Source organism: Thamnophis elegans, chromosome 7, assembly GCF_009769535.1.
Source record: "Thamnophis elegans isolate rThaEle1 chromosome 7, rThaEle1.pri, whole genome shotgun sequence".
In the NCBI taxonomy this organism is placed as follows: Eukaryota; Metazoa; Chordata; class Lepidosauria; order Squamata; family Colubridae; genus Thamnophis; species Thamnophis elegans.
The window spans coordinates 41,388,129-41,408,709 of record NC_045547.1 but is presented as its reverse complement, the minus strand read 5'-3'; the positions used below and the strand labels follow the sequence as shown (position 1 = coordinate 41,408,709).

General features: G+C 35.4%; 1 protein-coding gene across 1 annotated transcript in view; it reads left to right on the top strand.

Moving 5' to 3' along the window:
- The first annotated feature begins 13,468 nt into the window (after nucleotides 1-13,468).
- The window catches only part of LRRIQ1 (leucine rich repeats and IQ motif containing 1), a 99,605-nt gene continuing 92,492 nt past the window's right edge, over nucleotides 13,469-20,581 (top strand). The window contains 4 exon segments of the mRNA XM_032221680.1: nucleotides 13,469-13,538; nucleotides 14,397-14,533; nucleotides 17,227-17,338; nucleotides 18,511-18,605. Of these exon segments, the coding sequence (XP_032077571.1) occupies nucleotides 14,402-14,533; nucleotides 17,227-17,338; nucleotides 18,511-18,605 (339 nt within the window). The 5' untranslated portion in view covers nucleotides 13,469-13,538; nucleotides 14,397-14,401.

The following is a 20,581-nucleotide window of genomic DNA, read 5'->3' as shown; positions in this document are numbered from 1 at the left end:
AACTGCTAAGTAGCTGCAGCTTTCCTTGGAGGCATGCATGGAAAAAGGCAAAGGTAACTTGGGATGATCAAGAACTTTGTGAGAAGCTTACAAGGAAGAGGAAAAATAACCTCACCAGGGGGTACGTTTGGTTTTGTGAGATGTAACCTCGATTTCCCCCACCCACAAAATGTTAAGGTTATAAGCCCCTTTGAACAGAAACCCATTTCATCTAATTTGTAAAATGTTGTGAACATAGATATCTTTGTGCCACTGCTTCTTCTATGACTTAACCAGATACGTACATATTCCCAGTTGATAATATGACTCCTTAAGGAAGAAAAGAATAAAGGTCAATTTAAGTTCTCTATGACAGCCAAAACTCATCACTGCTTCCTTTTATTCAAAAGCGTATATTATTTGTTTCCTTCAGTTTCATTGGAGAGAAATCAAATTTAAAGAAACTTTCTACTTGTCATAGTAGAAAGTTTGGGTAAGTCCAGAGTAGAGGCTAACTCCCTGGTAAGGAGCAATCCCATTGTACAATACATGAAACCATGAGTGATAGATTTGAACAAATGTTAGATTTGCAAAAAAAGATGTAGTTCCTACTGTTCTTCAGAATTAGTTCAACTCAGGAATTGCACTAATAACAAGGAAGCATACAAAGGTATAAGCACATTATTGATGTTGATGAAAAAAATACTCGTTTTCATTTGATATATATCAAATGTATCAAATACACAGACAAACATAATCAAATACATAAGGTTATGTCTATATTACATTGACCATTATTTTCTTGGAAAAATAAAGGAAAAACCTAAAAAATGGGCAAATCTGAAAGCGGTTCATAAGAATATAAGAATTAATTGTTTATAACTTTGCTTTACAAAGGAAACCAAGAAAAATAAGTAATTAAATTAAATTAATCCAAAGGACAACTATCTGAAATAAAGAACTGTCCTTTATAACAAAGGATGTACAGTTGCTCTAGTATAAACAACAAGGGGGATTTTTAAAGTTCATCTGATTTTTCCAGTTCTATGTTTTATAAATAAAATTCTGTTTCTTTGACTGTTTTAAAGATGCTAATACCAGATTATTTTTTCTCCCCAGAGCAAACTTTGATCGTGTGTCTACATGAGTTTCATTTTCAAAATGTGAAATTCCAATGGCACTAAAGGAAAACTGAGATATAATCATGTATTTAAACCAAGCCAAAATTAGTGGTGGGAAATCAAACATGCAGGCTTTGTCCTTCAAATGACACTTCCTACCCAGACTTTTTTAATCACCTTATTGTCAGAAGACATCATTTCCATAACATTTGTGATCAAAGCACCGAACTAGACTAGAAAGTTCTGTCTGCAATGAAAGGAAACTCCCTGCTGCTGCAGTGTTGGTTTGCCGCTTTGGACCTGAAAGTGGGATGACACAAAGCTAGTTATCTGTTTCTTTAGTTAAAACCGAATCCTGTCTTTACATGCAGGTTGGAAAGTATGTTACTAAGAAAATTCAGTCCTGAGACTTATTCATTGTTTTCAAATCCTGTTTATAATTTTTATTTTTGCAAGGTTGCTTGCACTCTTTTTGTATTTTTTACTACTGAATGAATTATGTTTTAAAAATCCAGCTCTTTTTTGTGCTGTTATTGGATGGTTATCAATCCATTTTTCCATGACTGCCAAGTTGACTTTAAAACAAGTGTCTTATTCTGTGGTTCCAAACAAGAAGAAAGAAAAATAAAATGGAATTTAAAAGCCTAAATCATATTGATTTCAATAACAAACAGCATGGAAATAACTACTGTATGGTATATAATTGTGTCTTTGGTTTCCTTGATTTGTCTCTGCAGATGAAGGCAAAAGTTGAATCCCCTTTCCGTTTTTGACAATCAAGATTTTATGAAACATAAAACAATTTAAAATACCCAAGAATATATGGCTTTCAAATCTCTTTAGTTCAATACAGGATATTCTTATAACCAATTCTTGTATCCTTACAGCTGTAAATATTAGTAGCACGTATGTTTCTCCCCATTTTCAGGTAAAAGTACAAAAATACTATAGTTAAAAATCTTAAAGCTGTGCATAAGATTATAGATTTGACTAATCATGAGATTATAGAAGACAAAATGAGAATGAAATAAGAATGAAAAAAACTATAAAGACAGAACATTGATTTGGGCAAGAAAAATCTAGAATTAAAAATGTTATATAGGATATAATTACATTTGCACCTGTGGCACAGTTCTAATTAGACAAGCAAAACTATATTCCAATTAAGAACTCCCATTGAGCTCTTCTCATACATTAGAACTTTGAAGTTGCATGGATATCCATTTTGTTGGAATATGTTGTATGGATGACCTGTTTAACATCTTGCAACAAAATGGATATCTATCCAAATTCATCCAAAACTACTTGACCATTCAATCAAATATAGCACAACCAACACAAACCATGAAATAACACTGCCATACTTTACTTTATTTTATTGATTAGTCCTTGGGTACTGTCATACATCAAAAACTATTCAGAAACCACCAACAAACTATTGTAACCACATAGCATCAGCATAGCACACAAACCAACTAAAACCCTCTAAAACATCCTAAATAAGCCAAAACACCCAGCAGCCCCAGAAGGATAAAACAGAAGTCATCTACAACATACAGTGTAAAGACTGCAACAGCTGTGTAGGACAAAGAGAGATCTGAACTACTGTATATGAATTTGTTCTGATAGGAATATATGTGGCAGAGGTCAAATACAAGCTGGGGTATCTAGTCCTACATTGATAGTGGCAGTGGTGGGATTCAAAAATTTAACAACCAGTTCTCTGCCCTAATGATTTCTTCCAACAACCAGTTCACCAATCTGCTCAGAAAGTTAACAACCGGTTCTCCCGAAGTGGTGTGAACTGGCTGAATCCCACCACTGGATAGTGGTAATAACTTCATAAAACCATTGTTCATGTGGATGAACTAGAGTTGGGCCTGATGACTGTGGCAAAGACCGAAGAATCAATACGTAGACATATTGGCTTCCAACAACTACTCTTTTGAAAGGAGACTGCAGGACAGCAGGTTTGGCGCTGGGAGACTGAGCCCCAGCCCCGTTGCTAATCCATTGCAATTTGGATTGGATTTCTGAGATTTGCTCAAGAAATAGCTGGGAGCAACCATGGAGACAATGTTAGAATTGCTCTTTATCTGCATGTACAAACATGCATGTATTCACAGCATATACATTCCATATTTATTAAGAGGTTAAGAATCATTCTACAAATGGGAACTTACTTAGTTTTTAAATTTAACATTTTATGATTGCAACATGAATCTCCTGGTTTATTACGTATGGGTCATCCAGAGGCAACTTGTTCTCAGTGGAACTGTGAGCTCCACCCTGTTCTTGCTTAAACAATCACTTCTCTTGGGATGAAAGAAAAATTGAGCAAGGGTATGTGATCCTGTCTGGACTAGTAAACACCCAGTATCTGATCTTCTTTGAAGTTGTAAACAAATGAAAGGTAGGATAATTCAAGTCTAATTTCCTAGGGTAACCAACTAATAGTATAAATATGTCCATCATAACATGCCATGCAATACAGGCCCAATTCATGTTCTGTCAAAATAGAAACTTGCTCCAGTCAAAGAAATATTTAAAAATGTCTCATAATCTTCATAACCAAGTAAAAATGTCCTTACACAATCCTTTAATCAAAAATTAGGGACATCGATGGCATTTCCCTCCAAAACAAAAGCACAACAAAAAGCATTGATGAAAACTGTGAAGTTGTAATGAAGTTATTCTGCATAATTTTACTTTGCTCCCTCACTCTAAAAAGAAAAGAGAGAAAAGGGAGATTTAAAACTCTTTAATCACCAAAAGGCAGTTCAGTGTAGTGGTCAAGATGCCAGATTTGGATTATAGAGACTGAGAATCAGTTGGATTAGTCATTCTCACACTGCCTGACATCACTGAGCCAAGACAAACATAAATAAGATTTCTTGCAATTATTATTGGTCCATCATTAAGATGCTAATAGAAGATATTTGTTTCAAATGCAATATAATATACAAAAAACATACTCGCCTGAAAAAAATATTTATAATTGGTAAGTTTTTCTTAAGTATTTCTTCACTTGTATGTATTTGGTCTTTAGAAAAAACATTTAATGTCTGTGAGCCCTGCTGCTGTTATCTAGCCATACTCTGAGTTCTATCTATTAAACAATGTTACCTGGGGGACCCCAGGAGTTGTGCCTTCCAAAAAGCCACCAAAACCTGGCTGTTCCGACAGGCCTGGGGTTGCTGATTTTAAATCAGGTCCAAACCAATAAGCCAAATGTATGTTGTGTTTTTTAAACTGTTTTTGTTCTTTCCCCCTATGTGTTATTTTATTTCATTTCGTATTTGTAATCCGCCCGGAGTCCTTCGGGATTGGGCGGCATATAAACTCATTAAATTGTGAATTGCAAAATTGCCTTCTCTATTGTTGTGCTTGCCTTGCACAATAGTATCTTTTTGCAGTCAATGACTCTACTGCCCATTCACAAGGCATTAAATACCTTAATGGTCACACAGGCTTTGAACCAGGAGGTTAAGTGTATAGTTTTTGTTGTCTTAGGAAGGGAAGTGCTCCTCAGTCCCAGGTATACATTATAGCAGTCTTTCTTAAAGTGTAGTCTTAGGTTCTCAGGGAAATCCCTCAAGACTCTCAGGGATCCTTGAAAATCAAAATTATTTGTCAGCCTATGTTGAAAAATAATACATATTAAAATCTCATCAAACAACTGTGAGAAGCAGTTGCGTTAATGAAGGTACCAATATTAATTTTTAATATGTAACTATTGACAAATATAGCCCACATAAAAAGCCTCTTGGGATTCTCCATAATTTTTAAAGTCAGGGAAAAAAAGTTTAAAAGACACTGCATTGTAGCATGAGGTTTCGAGATTTATTTTATATTCACTGCTATTGTTTTGGGGAAGGAATTTTAATCTCTGTACACTGTCATCTCATGATATGGACTGCTTTATAAATTGTTTAAATACATGCATACATACATTTTCAGGGCTAGAACTAAAGGCTGAGATGGCATTATAGATTGATTTCGAGGTAGCTTTATGCTGTCCATTATTTCCTGTCAATTATGAGGAAAGGGGAAAAAAAAGGATATGGAAATCTAAATATTATCCATACTGAGTATTTCCATCATTGAGGTAAGGAAAGTTAATTATTTCATAACTTCTTCATGGAAATTTCAGACAAGGAATATCAGACTTGAGGAATTAGAATATACCAAATTGTTAGCTTGTGCAACCCCACTGCATATTCAAATTATTCACTGAACCATCTTCAGGGTCATAAGCCTTATCTTTATAAGGCAAACAATAAAGCACATATTTCTACTATTAAGTTACCACAGACTTTGGAGTTCTCTACATTTTGGGGGTCTGAAACACAAAGAATTTCCCATCAGTATTTAAAATGAAATCTTGAAGAGAGCCAGTTTGGTGTAGCAGTTAAAGCACCAGGCTAGAAAGCAAGCATTTTGTGTTAGCCATGAAAGCCAGCTGGATCCCCTTGGGCCAGTCACTCTCTCTCATCCCAACCATCTCACAGGGTTGTTTATTTGTAGGGAAAATACAAAGAGAAAAGTGTCTTGGATATGTCTACCACCTTGAATTATTTGTACAAATAACAAAGACTAGATACAAATAAATAAAATAAATAAATAAAATATGGTTCAAGAAAGTCTGGGCATTGCAATCCCAATATAAATGAAGAGATCCAAATTGGGAAAAGCTGACTTAGCACATCTCCTTTTTCCTTTAAATTGGATGCAGAGAGTGGAAGAGTGTATCAGTTCAAGGAGGAATTACTCCTGCTTAAGGTGACCAGACGTCCCGCATCTGGCGGGACAGACACGCCTTTCCATAATTTTTCCCATGTCCCAGGCTGTTCTCCAAAAACCCCGCTTTATTTTGGTGCTCGGAGCTCACTCGCTCCCCTGCCCATCAGCTGCTAGCTCATTCCATTCTACATTAAAAATCTAAGCCAGCCCAGCCTGCCGCTCACTGATTGGCCTGGACTCCAGCCAAATAGTGAGCTGGCTGGGATGGAAAACTTTAAGCACGCTGCGTGCTTAAAGTTTTCCATCCCAGCCAGCTCACTGATTGGCTGGAGTCCGCTTAGCTTAGCATGCTGCGCGAATCTCCATTTCATTTCGTCTTTTGCTTGCTGCTTAACTGGTGAGTAACGGTACCGGTGGGAATCGGGAGGCGCTGGGGGGAGGAGACGGCCCTCCTCTCCTTCTCCCCCTTTGTGGAGTTTCCCTGTGTCTCCCAGGTCACGCCCGTCCCCTCTCAAAAGATTCGGCTCGGCCACCGCTTCCTCTTCTCTTCTTTTCCTCCACCTCCTTCTCCCCGTCCATGGTGGCAGTCTCAGGATGGATGGGGTGGCAGAGAGAGAGAGGGGGGGGGTTCCGTCCCGCGAGGAGATGCCCACCGAGCTGCGGGTCCCCCCGCTGCCGCCGCCGCCTTCTTTCCCTCTGCCTCTTCCAGTGCCCAAGACTGCGAGTCCGCGAGGCATGGTCGCTTCCCACCACAGCACAGGTGCCACCACTGGTGGCAGAAGCTCCGGGCTGTTGCTCCGAGTAGAAGTTCTCTACGCAAGGTGAAACAGCCGCTGCCACCCCCCTCCCGTTCCCTGTGTGCGAGAAAGGATTTCTCGCACACAGGGAAGGGGAGGGTGCGGCGGCGGCTGTTTCACCTCGCGCAGAGAACTTCCACTCGGAGCAACAGCCCGGAGCTTCTGCCGCCAATGGCGGCGCCTGTGCTGCGGTGGGAAGCGACCACGGCTCGCAGACTCGCAGTCTCGGGCTCTGGAAGAGGTGGAGGGAAAAAAGGGACAGACCGGTCCACCTTCGACAAGTCACAACTCCTATTTTTAGGTATCCATGGCAGCCCTGGCAGAAAGGGGTTCTACAGAAGTAGATAAAATTGCAAACTTCACCAGCTGACTTTCTATTCCACGATTTATTTATTTTTGCAATATCTTGTCAGAGATGTACCTTCAATATTCCCCTAAGGGCAAAATTTAAGTGAATACAGTATTTTTTAAAAAGAATTCTCATCTGAATCAGAATAATATGTTTCAATAATATCTGGAAGTTGAATCATGGCAACTGGACTTTTTTTTATTATTATTTTTGCTATTTGTCCAGCTTTCAGACACCTGGATGACTTAGAATCTTTATTGACATATTTCAATAATATTGAAAATTTGAATATTCAAATATAAGAATTGAGAAACAATCTTTGAAAGATGCAGACTGATACCCCCATCCCACTTTCAACACTACAACAACCAGATTAAGATCAAATTCAGCTCCAATAAATACAAATAGTGCTTGACTTGCAACCTTTCATTTAATGACCATTCAGTTACTATGGAAGTGAAAAAGATGTCTTATGACCGTTTTGCACACTTTTGACCATTTCGGCATCCATTCAGTCAAGTGATCAAACTTTGGACACTTGGCAACTGGCTCATATTTATGATGGTTGCAATGTCCCAGGGTCATATGCTCACCTTTTGCAACCTTATAACATACAAACTCAATAAGGAAGCCAATTCACTTTACAACAGTGATTCACTTAACAACTATAGCAAGGAAGGTCATAAAATGGGGCAAAACCAATGTGACCACTGTCTGTGATTCCTTTGTTCCATCCAACTATATACCAATTATCCCATATCCAATAAAGTTCTGATTCTTCTTTTCCCTGTATTTCTTTCCTTAATTTACCCATTTCGGCACAGTCCATAATTTTTCTTATTATTTCTTCTTCATTTAGGTTTAGTTTATTTTTCCACTTCTGGGCGAAAGCGATCCTTGCTGCTGTAAGTATACGTAATATTAGATATTGTATTTCTTTTTTGTATTTCATTGGTATAATTCCTAATAGAAAGAGTTCAGGTTTCCAATCTAACTTAACCTTTGTTATTTCTTCCAACCAATTTTGATCCTTTTCCAGAATTTTTTGCCTCTTACAAGTCCACCATAAATGATAATATGTGCCATGTATCGAATCACATTTCCAGCAATTTAGCGAAGTATTTGTTGAAATTTTGGCCAACCTTGACGGTGCCAGATGCCATCTATAATAAAGCATTTTGTACTGGTTTTCCTTGTATGGGATTGATAGTGTCATTCTTAAATTTATTCCCCCAAATTTTTCCCATTTGTCTAGTTCAATGTTATAGCCAAAGTTCTGTGCCCATTTTATCATTGGTTCTTTTACAATTTCCTCTTCCATTTGATACTTCAAGAGGAATTTGTATATTTTCCCTATCATCTTTCTGTCCAGACTTTGAATAATTTTATCCAATTCATGTGGTTCTGTTTCAATACCATATATTTTAGTGTCTTTATTGTATTTAGTTTTAATTTGGAGGTAGGTTAGCCAATCAACTTTCATATTCTGATCTGCCAATTCTTCAATTGTTTTTAAATTTCCCTGTCTGTCAATTAGATCTCTGTAACTTAGATTTTGTTCCAATCTGTAAAATTTGGGTGTGTCGTTCTTTCTGTTGGTGATAGCCAATTTGGGGTTTTCACATAGTGGATTTTTTGATTTTGAGCCATTGTTGCAGTAAAGTTCTTCTAATTAAATGATTTTGAAAGTATTTGTGTTTATGTTTGTCATTCCTTAAGAAATTATGCCAGCCTGCCTGCAGGTCATGGCCTTCTAAGATCAGAATTCTTTTTTTCTTTAACTCAATCCAATCCTTCATCATTGTCATTGTTACTGCAGTTGCGTATATAGGCTCCCTGTGTGCTTCCATCCATCACTATGAAGATCTGCTGACTCTGCCTGCTGTGGTAAGTGAGTCGGGTTTTTTTCTTTTATTTTTTAATGTATTTTAAAATAACATTTTATTTATTGTGCATATGATTTTTTTAAATAGTGTATTCTGTGTTGATTCTTTTTTAAATTGTCTTAGACTATTTAAAAAAAGATTCTATCCAAAATAAATTGAAACAAGCCATTTTTAAAATTTCTATGCACAATACTTTGAAATGGACTCAGGAGTCATGATTGACACTGAGTGAATTTGCACTTTTAATAATCAGGAAGATACAATGGCATTGAAAAAAGTGACTGATGACCATTCACACTTAGCGACCATCAGAAATACGAATCATCAACATTTTGATCGCGTGACCGTAAGGATGCCACAACGGTCGCTAAGTGTGAAAATGGTCGCTAAGTGTGAAAAATGGTCATCAGTCACTTTTTTCAATGCCATTGTATCTTCCTGATTATTAAAAGTGCAAATTCACTCAGTGTCAATCATGACTCCTGAGTCCATTTCAAAGTATTGAGTATAGAATTTTTTAAAATGATTTTACTTCAATTTATTCTGTGTGGAATAGTTTGAAATGGTTACTGTATAAATTATTGCTGGTGTAATACTTAACAATGGTTTTTAAGGATTTCTTTTATTTATAGAACACCTTTTTAATTATTTTGGGGGGATTTTTATTTTTAAATTGTTTATAAAATATATTTACTACAAGAAATGTTCCTTTTTGCAAATGTTTTCTTTGTGATGCAATATGTTCAGACCAGGTTTATGTGTCTGAAAGTGGCTGCTATTCTATGGGCAGGCCAGGTTGGTGCAAGGCAGCTTTGCCAGATTTAGTGTGTTTCACCCTCATTGAATTGTATATCGTATAAAATCATATAATTTTAATTTTTTTTAGATTATTAACATAATGAATAAGAAAAGAGGATGCAAATTCAACGATGATCTAAGAAGTGAATTTCCTTTTTTAAAAAAAACAAAAGCGATCACATAGTAAGATGTGAGAAATGTAATGGTGAATTTTCTATTTCGCACGGTGGGAGGCATGATATTAAAGCACTTGGAAACGCAGAAACATAAAAGATATTAGATGCTGCTGCATCTTCCTCCAGAATGCAGGAATATTTTCGTAAACCAACGTATGCAGACGAAGAAAAGAAATTAGCATTAGCAGAAGGACTTATGTCTTTTCATGCTATTAATCACAATCATTCCTTCAGATCTATGGACTGTACATCACAAGTTGTCAAAAAGTTATTCAACAAAAAATTTACCTGTGCTAGAACAAAATCCGAGGCAATTGTGCGTAATGTGCTTTCCTCATATGCATTTTCAGAATTAAACAAAAATCTAGAGAAAATTAATTTTGTATATATATTCTGATGCATCTAATCATAAGGATATCAAATTATTTCCAACCATTATTAGATTTTTTGATTCGGGAACTGGAATACAAATTAGAATTTTAGATTTTGTTTCTTTGCCTGGCGAAACTTCTGAAATAATTTTCAGTTCCATTATTAATATTTTGGAACAAAACAATTTAAAACATAAAATGATTGCATATTGTGGAGACAATACGAATGCAAATTTTGGAGGAAAAGCGAGAAGAGGTACAAATAATATTTTTTATAAATTAAACAAAAACCTTAATCAAAACATTATTGGTGTTGGTTGTGCAGCGCACATAATACATAACGCCATTCAAACAGCTGCTGACTTGTTGCCCATAGATGTGGAAAATATTATTGTAAAAATATTCTTATTTCTATATACACTGTGCGCGTTGAAATGCTTAAAGAATTTTGTGAAAATGCGGAAGTCGAATATCACAAAATACTTGGATACAGTAAAACGCGCTGGTTAGCTCTTTTGCCAGCTGTCGAAAGAATTTTGAAAATATACGATCCTTTGAAGTCCTACTTTCTATCACTGGATAAATGTCCTAGAATTTTAGAAGAGTTTTTTGAAAAAGAATCTTCAAAAATTTGGCTAGAGTTTGTACACAATCAAGCAGCTGTTTTTCAAAATAGTATAAAACTTATTGAAGGTGACAAAATTTCGGTAATCGAAGTAGCAAATGAACTTAATAATTTAAAATTTCAGTATCAAGAGCGGTTAGAAAATACTTTTATTCTCATAACTATCCGTAATAGTATAAGCCAGCTAGAAGAACAAGGTGCAATAAATCGTGCAGAAACCATGAATCACGTTAAAAAGTTCTATAGTAACTGCCTAGATTATTTAGAAGAGTGGACAGTACATTACAATGATATTGAACATTTTCATTGGGTTGCATTAAAACAAGAACTTGATTGGCATGATGTGCAAAAATCATTCTATCATATTAATCAAAATTTCCCAAATAGTGATATTTCTGAAAATAATATTTTTAGTGAGGTATCATATTTAAAAATATATATTAATAAGGAAAAGGTTGAATCTTGGGCATCAGCAAAAATCACAATAGTGAACAAATGGTTAGAAATATTTCATCATTTTGAAACAAACCATGTTCCATACAATAATGCACTAAAAATTGTGGAATATGCACTGTCCTTACCAGGAACTAATGCTGCGACTGAACGCGTTTTTTCTACGGTAAATAAAGTGTGGACATCAGAAAAATCACAATTAAGTGTTGAGACTTTGAAAGCCATTTTATGTGTGAAATATAATTTAACAAATTCGTGTGAAAAATTTCATGACCTTTTAAACAATGACAGCAATCTACTAAAAAAATTCACTCAAGTGAGAAATATGCCAAAGAGTAAAATTATACTGTACATAATTTTTGTCAATATATTTAATAAACATAAATGTAAATAAACGTATTATATTGTAAATTGTAGTTATGTTGAAATAAAAAAATATTACAATACTATTTTTGCGTTGTATGAAAATTTTTGTTGCCCCATATAAATTTTTTAATCAAGCCCCCCCCCCCCCCCCCCCCCGGTCAAAGGTGTCCCTCTTTACCAATCTGAAAATCTGGTCACCTTACTCCTGCTTTAAAGGAAAAAGAAATACTGACATGAATGTTGGACATCTCCTGAATGGTTATCGAATGTTGCTAATATTCATTATAGCCCATCATGAAACTGCATTCTAGCTGTTCAGGTAATATTGATTTTCTTCTTTGAGACCTACTATAAGAGTCAGTGTGCAACATAAGATTGCTGCACAAAGAGCACCATAAATTACGCCTTCCCCCAACAGCTGCTACAGCACGAGAAAATTGCCCACAATTTATGACAAACCAATGGATATAAATAGCTGCAGTTTAAACTTATTTAAAATAAAGTCTAGAGAGTTCCTACTTTTTAAAAAATCTAACAATGCTGTTTTTCCATTAAAGCTGGCTTCTTCTTTCTTTCATTGGTTCTGAACACATCTTTACATGGTGAAGGGCATCATGCAGTGACAAAAAAGCCAGTAACTGAATTAGTTTTATTTTTAATGTGATAGGCATTATAACACAATGCTGCCACCTTGTGGGAGGTCAGTTCTGGGATGGTTGATGGAAAATGGAGCATACAGTATTTTTGCCTTTTTAAAATGTAATTATAAAGTACACATATAAGCATTTATACTCACTCAAGAGTAAAAGCCTTGTTTCTATCAAATGAAATCTAAAGATTTTGAATACTAGAAATATAAGACTTAATACTTGATAGTCTGACTGTTGCTACAGGTAGAAGGTATAGATCATCACATTTTATTATACAATTATATAACTGCTTCTCACCAGGAAAACTCCAATGAAGATATTTAAGAATATTTTATTATGAAGAGTTTCTCTTCTTTTCACTTTATTTTTCCCCATTGGCATCTGAATATAGGAGTTAACATCTTATGAATTGAACCAATTCAACAAAACAGAATTGTGCCGCATATCAGGGTAATTTTGAAAAACTGATATTTTAATGGTTTAATGTATCATATTTTTCAAACAAAATTATAACGTCTTTTCAGTAAAATATATCAGTGTCTTAATCAAAGCTAAAAGTAAGCAGAAGTATCTTATTTCATGTAGAAGCTGCAGTAGAAGCTGGATTCTGTTTTTCATTTGCCTTTCTTAATTATGCTACAGAATTCAAATACAATTTTATGGGAAGGCCTGGTTAATTTTAAAGATATTTGGAGGGGTGGTGGTAGTGATAAGAGATCTTACATGCTCCTGCTATGGTTGATAGTTCCATCCATTCCATCCAACTCTTGCTAATGTAACGATAAACATTCTTTACCAATAAATTATTTTTTAAATCCCAATAATCGAAGTGACATAAAAGCATTAAGAACTGTTGTTCTGATATTGTTTCCTAATAGTCTAAATATGGCTAGCTGCTTTTCAACTAGCTGCTTTTCAACAGGGAAGGGAAAGGGGAGTCGAAAATCGAGGTAAGGTCTCTTTTCGTGAAAGGACACGGAATTGCAAAACTAATGTGTGTTTTGATTAACAAAAAGGGGTAGAAATATCTCCAAAAACCCAGAGCCGTTCAATCCCAACAAAGAAGCCACTGTTTCCTCCACCACTCGTCTCTTCGCTTTCTCTCTATTACGATCACTTTGGGCTTCCATAGCAAAGGCGTAACTGCCCACGTCTCCTGTCACTATGGTTACACTTCCTGCAACAGTGAAGCTCGCTGCTCTGAAGTCTTGCGTTCTCAATCAGGTTGGTGATTAGCGACATCAGAAACAAGTAAAGACCAAGGGTTTCTGAATAACGAGAAATGGGATTATTCTAATCTTCAATTTTTTTTAAAAAAGGCCATGGAACATTTTTTAAAGCGTCGTGATGATACGGGCAGTCTTTACCTGAAAACAAAACTCAAAACTACGACTCCCAGCATTCAACAGGATACTTTCAAATAAGTTTTTAAGGATTACTTTTCAAAGGCACCATGGAACTTGTAGTCCTCACCCACTTAGAAGAAAGCGGAGTTCTATAGGCAGGGTAGGCACCGGTTAATTTAAAATCTGAGATAAAGCTGAGATAGATAATTCCATCTATCTTTCTATGCCAATGTAATAGTTACCGTGAGAAAGAATAATTGCTTTCTCTTCGTTCATATGTATTTAACTGAATTATGTACATGTCATCTCAAATCTGGATAGCCTGAAATTGAATAGATTCATGTTATTTTAAAATAAAACTTGAACGCTTCTATTTTATTAATAGATGGCAGTTGCAACTCCATTTGCGCCACAGAGAGACATAAACACACATAATATGAGAGGAGATGAACTAATGAGCATTTTACAAGTTATCCAATTAATATCTGGCTAGTTAAATATTCACTTAAGAAGGATTACCTCTCAACTTTAAGATTTTGCCCATTTTAATTATTTAACCTACCACTACATTTACTATTTTTGAGACATGTTCTTTTTATTTTAATACGGTTTTTGTAATTAAAGGCTTAAAGATAACAGTAAATAGAAAATTGAATAATTTGTGTATATATGTAGATATAAGCAGATATATGCATACATAGATATTTGTTTATTTATATGTATGTTTTTACATTAGAAAGGATGGAAGAAGTGTATGATGATGTAGGAATTGAAGAAGAAATAGAACTTGAGTTGGGGAAAACTAACTATTCATCGGAAGCAGATGATTGTGATACTGATTTATCAGCAGAAAGTTCAAGTGATAGTGAAACAGTAAGTATTCCAGAATAATAGGAGCAATAAAAGATTTTACTATGTTAATATTATAAAATAATATGTCATGTTCTATATGTGAATATCATTCCCAGATTGACTGATAAAATAAAGTTTGCAGAGCATTTTGTGTCTGTGTATTGAAACATGTACAACAAACTATAATGACACTTAAATGGTGATACACATTCATAATGCAAATGCATCTATTACATATTTGTGTCAGACATGTTGCAGCATTCTATAATAATGTCATACATGTTTTATCATTTAGCCCCCTTGAATATATAGTCTTTTTGCATAGAATGCTTTTTGTTTTCAAATTTGGTTTCCCTTTTATTTTTTTTTTCTAACTCCAATCTAGGAATTAGATCCTTGTCCCTCCTGGCTGGTACAAACCTCCAGGACAGTGACCAACAGTGGGTGGGTTCATACAGTGGTAAATTCCTCACTGCAAAATGAGGTATTCCCAGGACCTTTTAAGGGGGCCCTGGTTATCCTCTTCTTTAAAAACTGTCAGCTTCACCTGCCTCAACAACTTTAATCCAATTTCCCATCTTTTTTATGGAAGATGATTGAAAAGGCTGTTGCTTAGCACCTTTAGGGGGTCCTGGATGAAATGGATTTTCTGAACCCCTTTCTGTCAGGATTAAGACAGAGCTATGGGACAGAGACAGTTTTGGTCACACTTATGGATGATCTCTGGCAAGAGCAAAATGGGGACAATACAACCCATTTCGCTCTGTTTGACCTTTCAGCGGCCTTCAATATCATCAACCATGGTATCCTTTTGAGCTAGCTACTGTTGCTGGAGTTGAGAGGTACAGTTTTGTGCTAGTTCGGTTGCTTTCTCCAGGGCCGGTCTCAAACAGTGTTGATGGATCCTCTCCCTGACTGCTCACTTGCAACATTCCTCAGGACTCAGTACTTTCTCTTCTCCTATTTAACATCTATATGAAGCAGCTGAGGGAGATCATCTGGCACCAGGTGATGGTCCCTGGAGCTGTAGGGACCTGAATGGGAGACAACAGGCTTCATCTGAATCCTAGCAAGTCCAACTGGCTTTGGGTGCATGGAGCCTCAAAATCTGAGTTCTATCATCCTTAGTTCTGGACAGATTGCACTACCTCATTCAGATCCAGTTCTCCTAGATTCACGATTTCTGTTCAAAGAACAGGTGGTAGACATGGCTAGGAGAGCCTTTCCCACCAACTGTGACCCTACCTGGAACTTGACTCCCTGCACTCAGTGACTGAAGCTCAAGTAATCTCTCATGTGGATTACTGAATTCACTGTACATGGGGCTACCCCTGAAATCCATTTAGAAGCTTCAGCTAATTTGAAGTGCAGTAGCAAGAGAAGGCTTTGAGGGTCCTAGAATGACCCATATTACACCACTGCTTCACAAACTGCACATCTACAAGTCTGCTTCCAGGTATGGTTCAAAGCTCTTAATGGAATAGATCCAGGATACTTGTTAAATTGACTTGTCCCTCTAGGACAAGCCTATTGCATTCATGCTGGCAGAGGGCCTACTTTAGATCCCATTGGTCAAAGAACTCTGACTATTCGGATCCAGAAGAATAGCCTTCTCTGCCACAGCACCTACCCTTTGGAACATCCTACTCTCCAACTAAGATCTGCCTCCAACCTCCTAGCCTTCAGTAAGAGCCTGAATACCTGGCTCTGCCAGTTGGCCTGGAGACTCAAAGGGGGAGTACCAGACTAGAGGTGGCTACTGGATTGATATCAACCCTTGCTTCCTACTTCCCTACCTATCCATCTTTTATTTTCATATCACTATCGTTATTTTCTTTTTCATTATTTATTCTATTGTTCCATTAATTTACTATTGTTATACTTACACTTCTTTTAATTTGGTAAGCCACCTAGAGTAGCCCCATAGCAAGAAGGTGGCAAATAAATTTAATAAATAAATGCATTTATGCTTATTGTTTGTTTCCCTCTGGAAGCGGAGAATATCCTTGTGGGTTTTTTTAAACTCAGAGTAGATAATCTTTTTAAAATAGAGAGAATCTCAGTGATGTCTGGGGAGCTATTTAGAATTTACAGCAATTTGGGGGGGGGCAGGGTATGTGAGAATGTTCTCATACTTCTTCCCTGTCTCATTTTCTTTCCCAGAAGAATCTAATACTGCTTTCAGAAATATGATTGGTATTCTACATACAGAGATGACTAATAGACTTGCATTCCATCAGTCACCAAAGAGGTGAAGGGTAGAGCTGGGGAATATAAATTGATAGGAAAGGCTGGGGCATCATGGTGGGCTGTTCAGAGGCCTTCCGTGTGCTTGGGCTATCTATATATGAATTAAAGACAGAATTCTGAGTCAATATACATAGATCACATATTTGGGACTTCGTAGATGAAATGGTTGACTTTGCCTAAAATGCACTATTAAAAAGTTGAGTTGTACTCCCTTTAGAAATTTATTTTATCTTAAAAAGAGAGTGTCAAACTTTTCTTTGAACGATCAGAATAGATTGGGCTAATTAAACTTTTCTCCTTCCTCTTTCTAAAATTACTGTTCTATCTAACAGAGCTACTAAATGTTGGTTGTAAAAGTTCTAGTTCTATCTTGCACATGTAGGGACAGGTTGAAGACAAATCTAACTTAAGCATAATTAATAGTAGTAACTGTCAATTTTAAATAATGTAAAATCTACATCTAGATTCCAGAAGAATTACCAGAATCTGTTCTCCAGTATTTAGATTTTGTGAGAAGCAGAAGTCAAAATGCAGAAAAGCTTCTATTGCAAGATTTGGAAAATGATGAATTCTCAAGTAAGTAGTGATTTAGCAAACTATTTTTTCATATGCATATGGCATTTATTCTGTAAAAGTTCTTCAAGTAATACTACTTTCTATCTACATTCAACTATTGTATATATTTCTACAAATAATAGACCACTATTTTTATTCTGAAGCAGAATATTATGGGACAAAATAATATATTACTACATAATTTCTGCTGAACTGTCTAGTGATAGGGCAGACCTATTTTCTCAATAACTGGGTTCCAAGGAGAAAACTGCTGGTGAGTGTTTGAGGACGGTGAGGAAGAATAATATTTAACCAATTTGTCCTATTAAGGGAGAATAATATCCAGTCTGTTTTAGTGGTTAAGGCACCAGGCTAAAAACCAGCTATCTTTGAGTTTTAGTCTCACCTTAGGCATGAAAGCACACTGGATAACTTTCGGCTAGTTCACATCAGGCTTGGATAACAAGTCAGTCAGTCAATTTCTTTCACAACCAATGGATCAAAACTCAGTTTATTAGAGACAGAAAAGCAAATCATGTACTTGCACAAAAACGCTAGAGGAAAAAAATTGAAGGAGAACACTGAAAATATCTTAGTGCTTCTGATTTTGTAAATTGAAATTGACTGTAAATTTTCTACTTCTTAGTATCTCTGTCTGCAGTATTTGTATTATTTTTAAATGTGTTTTAAAGAAGAGAAACTGATTTGGTATGAGATATTTATAATCTTTGACTTGATGGGGTAGAAAAATGAATAATAATTTCAGATAGACTGACTATTACAGCAAAATAGGGAGAATAGGGTTGTATTCTCTCATTTTGTTGTTTGTTAGACAATGAAAGTCCTGGAAGATTTTTGGCAATCCTTCAGTTTGAAGTGATGCTTTTGATTGTCTGTCTTTTGGTAAGTTCATGATTAATCAAGTGATATAAAATTAGAAATGTAGTTATTTCAAGATTACACTTCTAATTTTACCAACACCTTAATAGTAAGCATGTCTACTTGGAAGAAAGTGCTAAGTAGATTGCCTGAAACTATCTGAAGGATTTCATTTTTGTTTAATTTTGTTATCGTTGAGATATATAATTATGTTACTCAGAATTTCAACTAACTTGCAAGAAATGTTTCATCTGAATATTCAGGAATTAAAATGAGTGTACTCAAAGTATGAGTAACAGTTTCTTCATTTGCAGGTGATGTCTATTATATTGTTCCTAACAACGGTTCGGAATATTTAGCTGAATTAGCTTCTCAATATAATGAAGATCCAGAAGAACTGAAAAAAAGGGTATTGTATACACACAAACACACACAGCCCCCTACTTGATTGCACCATTTTATCCCACTGCCCCATTTTATAGCACTTTAATATTTTCTACTGTGTGAAATTGCGATAAATTCAGCAAGACCAATTTTTGCTATCCTGTAATCAAATTATGTTGGTGAAAAGGAATCATTCAGCTAAATCTGAACAAGCAAACTCTTATTGCTTGAAACAGTGCATGAAACTTGAATCTGATGCTTTTGAGTATTGAACAGATGTTATAAGGGCTAATAATCTCTGCACAGTACATCTTCAGATGTTTTTTGTTTTTACTTAAAATTAATATCTATCAATAAATATCTGGTTTCTCTTTGTTTGCTAAAAAGAGCCTAACTTAGTTCAGTGGGAATTAACTACCAGATAAGCTTCTTTAATCTTTTGTTTTTTAAACATTTGGGGCTAGATCATCTAAAGGACACTTCATTCTTCAGAAGAAATGTTTTATTCAGACAATCAAAAACATGATTTTAATTAGGAATTGAGTATAGAATAGATAATTGTCTCCTTTTCTTGTGGTCTTCAATTTTATTCATCAACCGGAATGACCATTAGCAAGAATTCTGGGAGTTCAGGTGCACATATTTGAGAGCATTTAAGATGGAAAAGACTGCTATATCCATGAGATTCTTTCTCCACATAATGATCCATTGGGTGATCATGATTGCAGTGATATTTAATTTTAGGGAGAGATGGGAACAATTGAATCACAGATTTGGATTTTCTAGATTCTGAGTATATAGTCAGCCATTAAGTTATTATCTGTACCCAAAATAGAATTGTATAAATTAGTTTTTTCTTCACACAATTAAGTGAAATTATTTGAACTGACAAGTATCAGTCTAAGATCATTGAATAAAATGTGTAAGTAATAAGATTTATATCTTAAATTATTTTTTATTTAAATAGTGTATACTATAATAATTTTTAGTTGGAAATTAGGGTGCAGATGTAGGAAAAAAATCAAAATGTAAAATGTATTCCAATTATTAAAGGTTGTATAGATTTTTTTAAAACTTCTACATATTTTTTTTACTTTAAATATTCCCACTTTTTATCACTGTATGACTTTCTCATAACACTGCCAGACTTTGGTAATCTGTGACCTCTGTGTCCTTTTTAGTAGTCCCTAAAACCTCTTTGTTCATGGCTGCTGAAAGTTATAATTTCCTGTCATTTTTAGTATGAAATGCAGGAGAAAATAATTTTACAAGGGGTAAAATACATGTAAAAGAGTTAAAAAGCTAATGATGCCCTAACACTCCAATCTAAAACCCAATCCTACCAACATGTTTCATAGATGCTTCAGCCTCTCCCAAAATTCTGATGTGACACTTAGCAACCAAATGTCTACCAACCACCAACAAGCCCTGTTGTGATTTTTTTAGCCTGGATTAGCTACATGTTTAATGTGGCTTACTTCCGAATCAGATGTATAGGATTCCACATTCATTTATATTTTTTTTCTGTGAGAGAAAATATGTATACATTTACATAAGCGCCTTATAATTATTTTGTTTCAGCAATATTTATTTTAAAAAATGTAATTGCATTACTTTTGGTTAATAAACATGACAGATTATATTTTTCTATTCAGAAAAAAGAAAGAGAAAAGATAAATTTTGGCAGTATAATGTATCGTGTCAGACCATAAATGTTTTGGTGGCATTTTTACATTTATATGTTTGAATAAATCTTCATTAATCAGATGACACTAACTGACTAAAAAGTCTTAAATGCAAACCTATGCCTCACTGCCTATGCAGATCCAGCTGTTGAGGTTGCACACAAAAGTCCCTGTGAGAAAATTAATGGTATCTCTGGCCAGCAATTCACAAAAAAGAATAAGGAAGCTGAATCCTGCTGTTCTTTCTACCAGAGAACTTTTCTAACAGCTCTTTGTACAAACATATTTGGATTGTGGTTGATACAAATGCTATAGA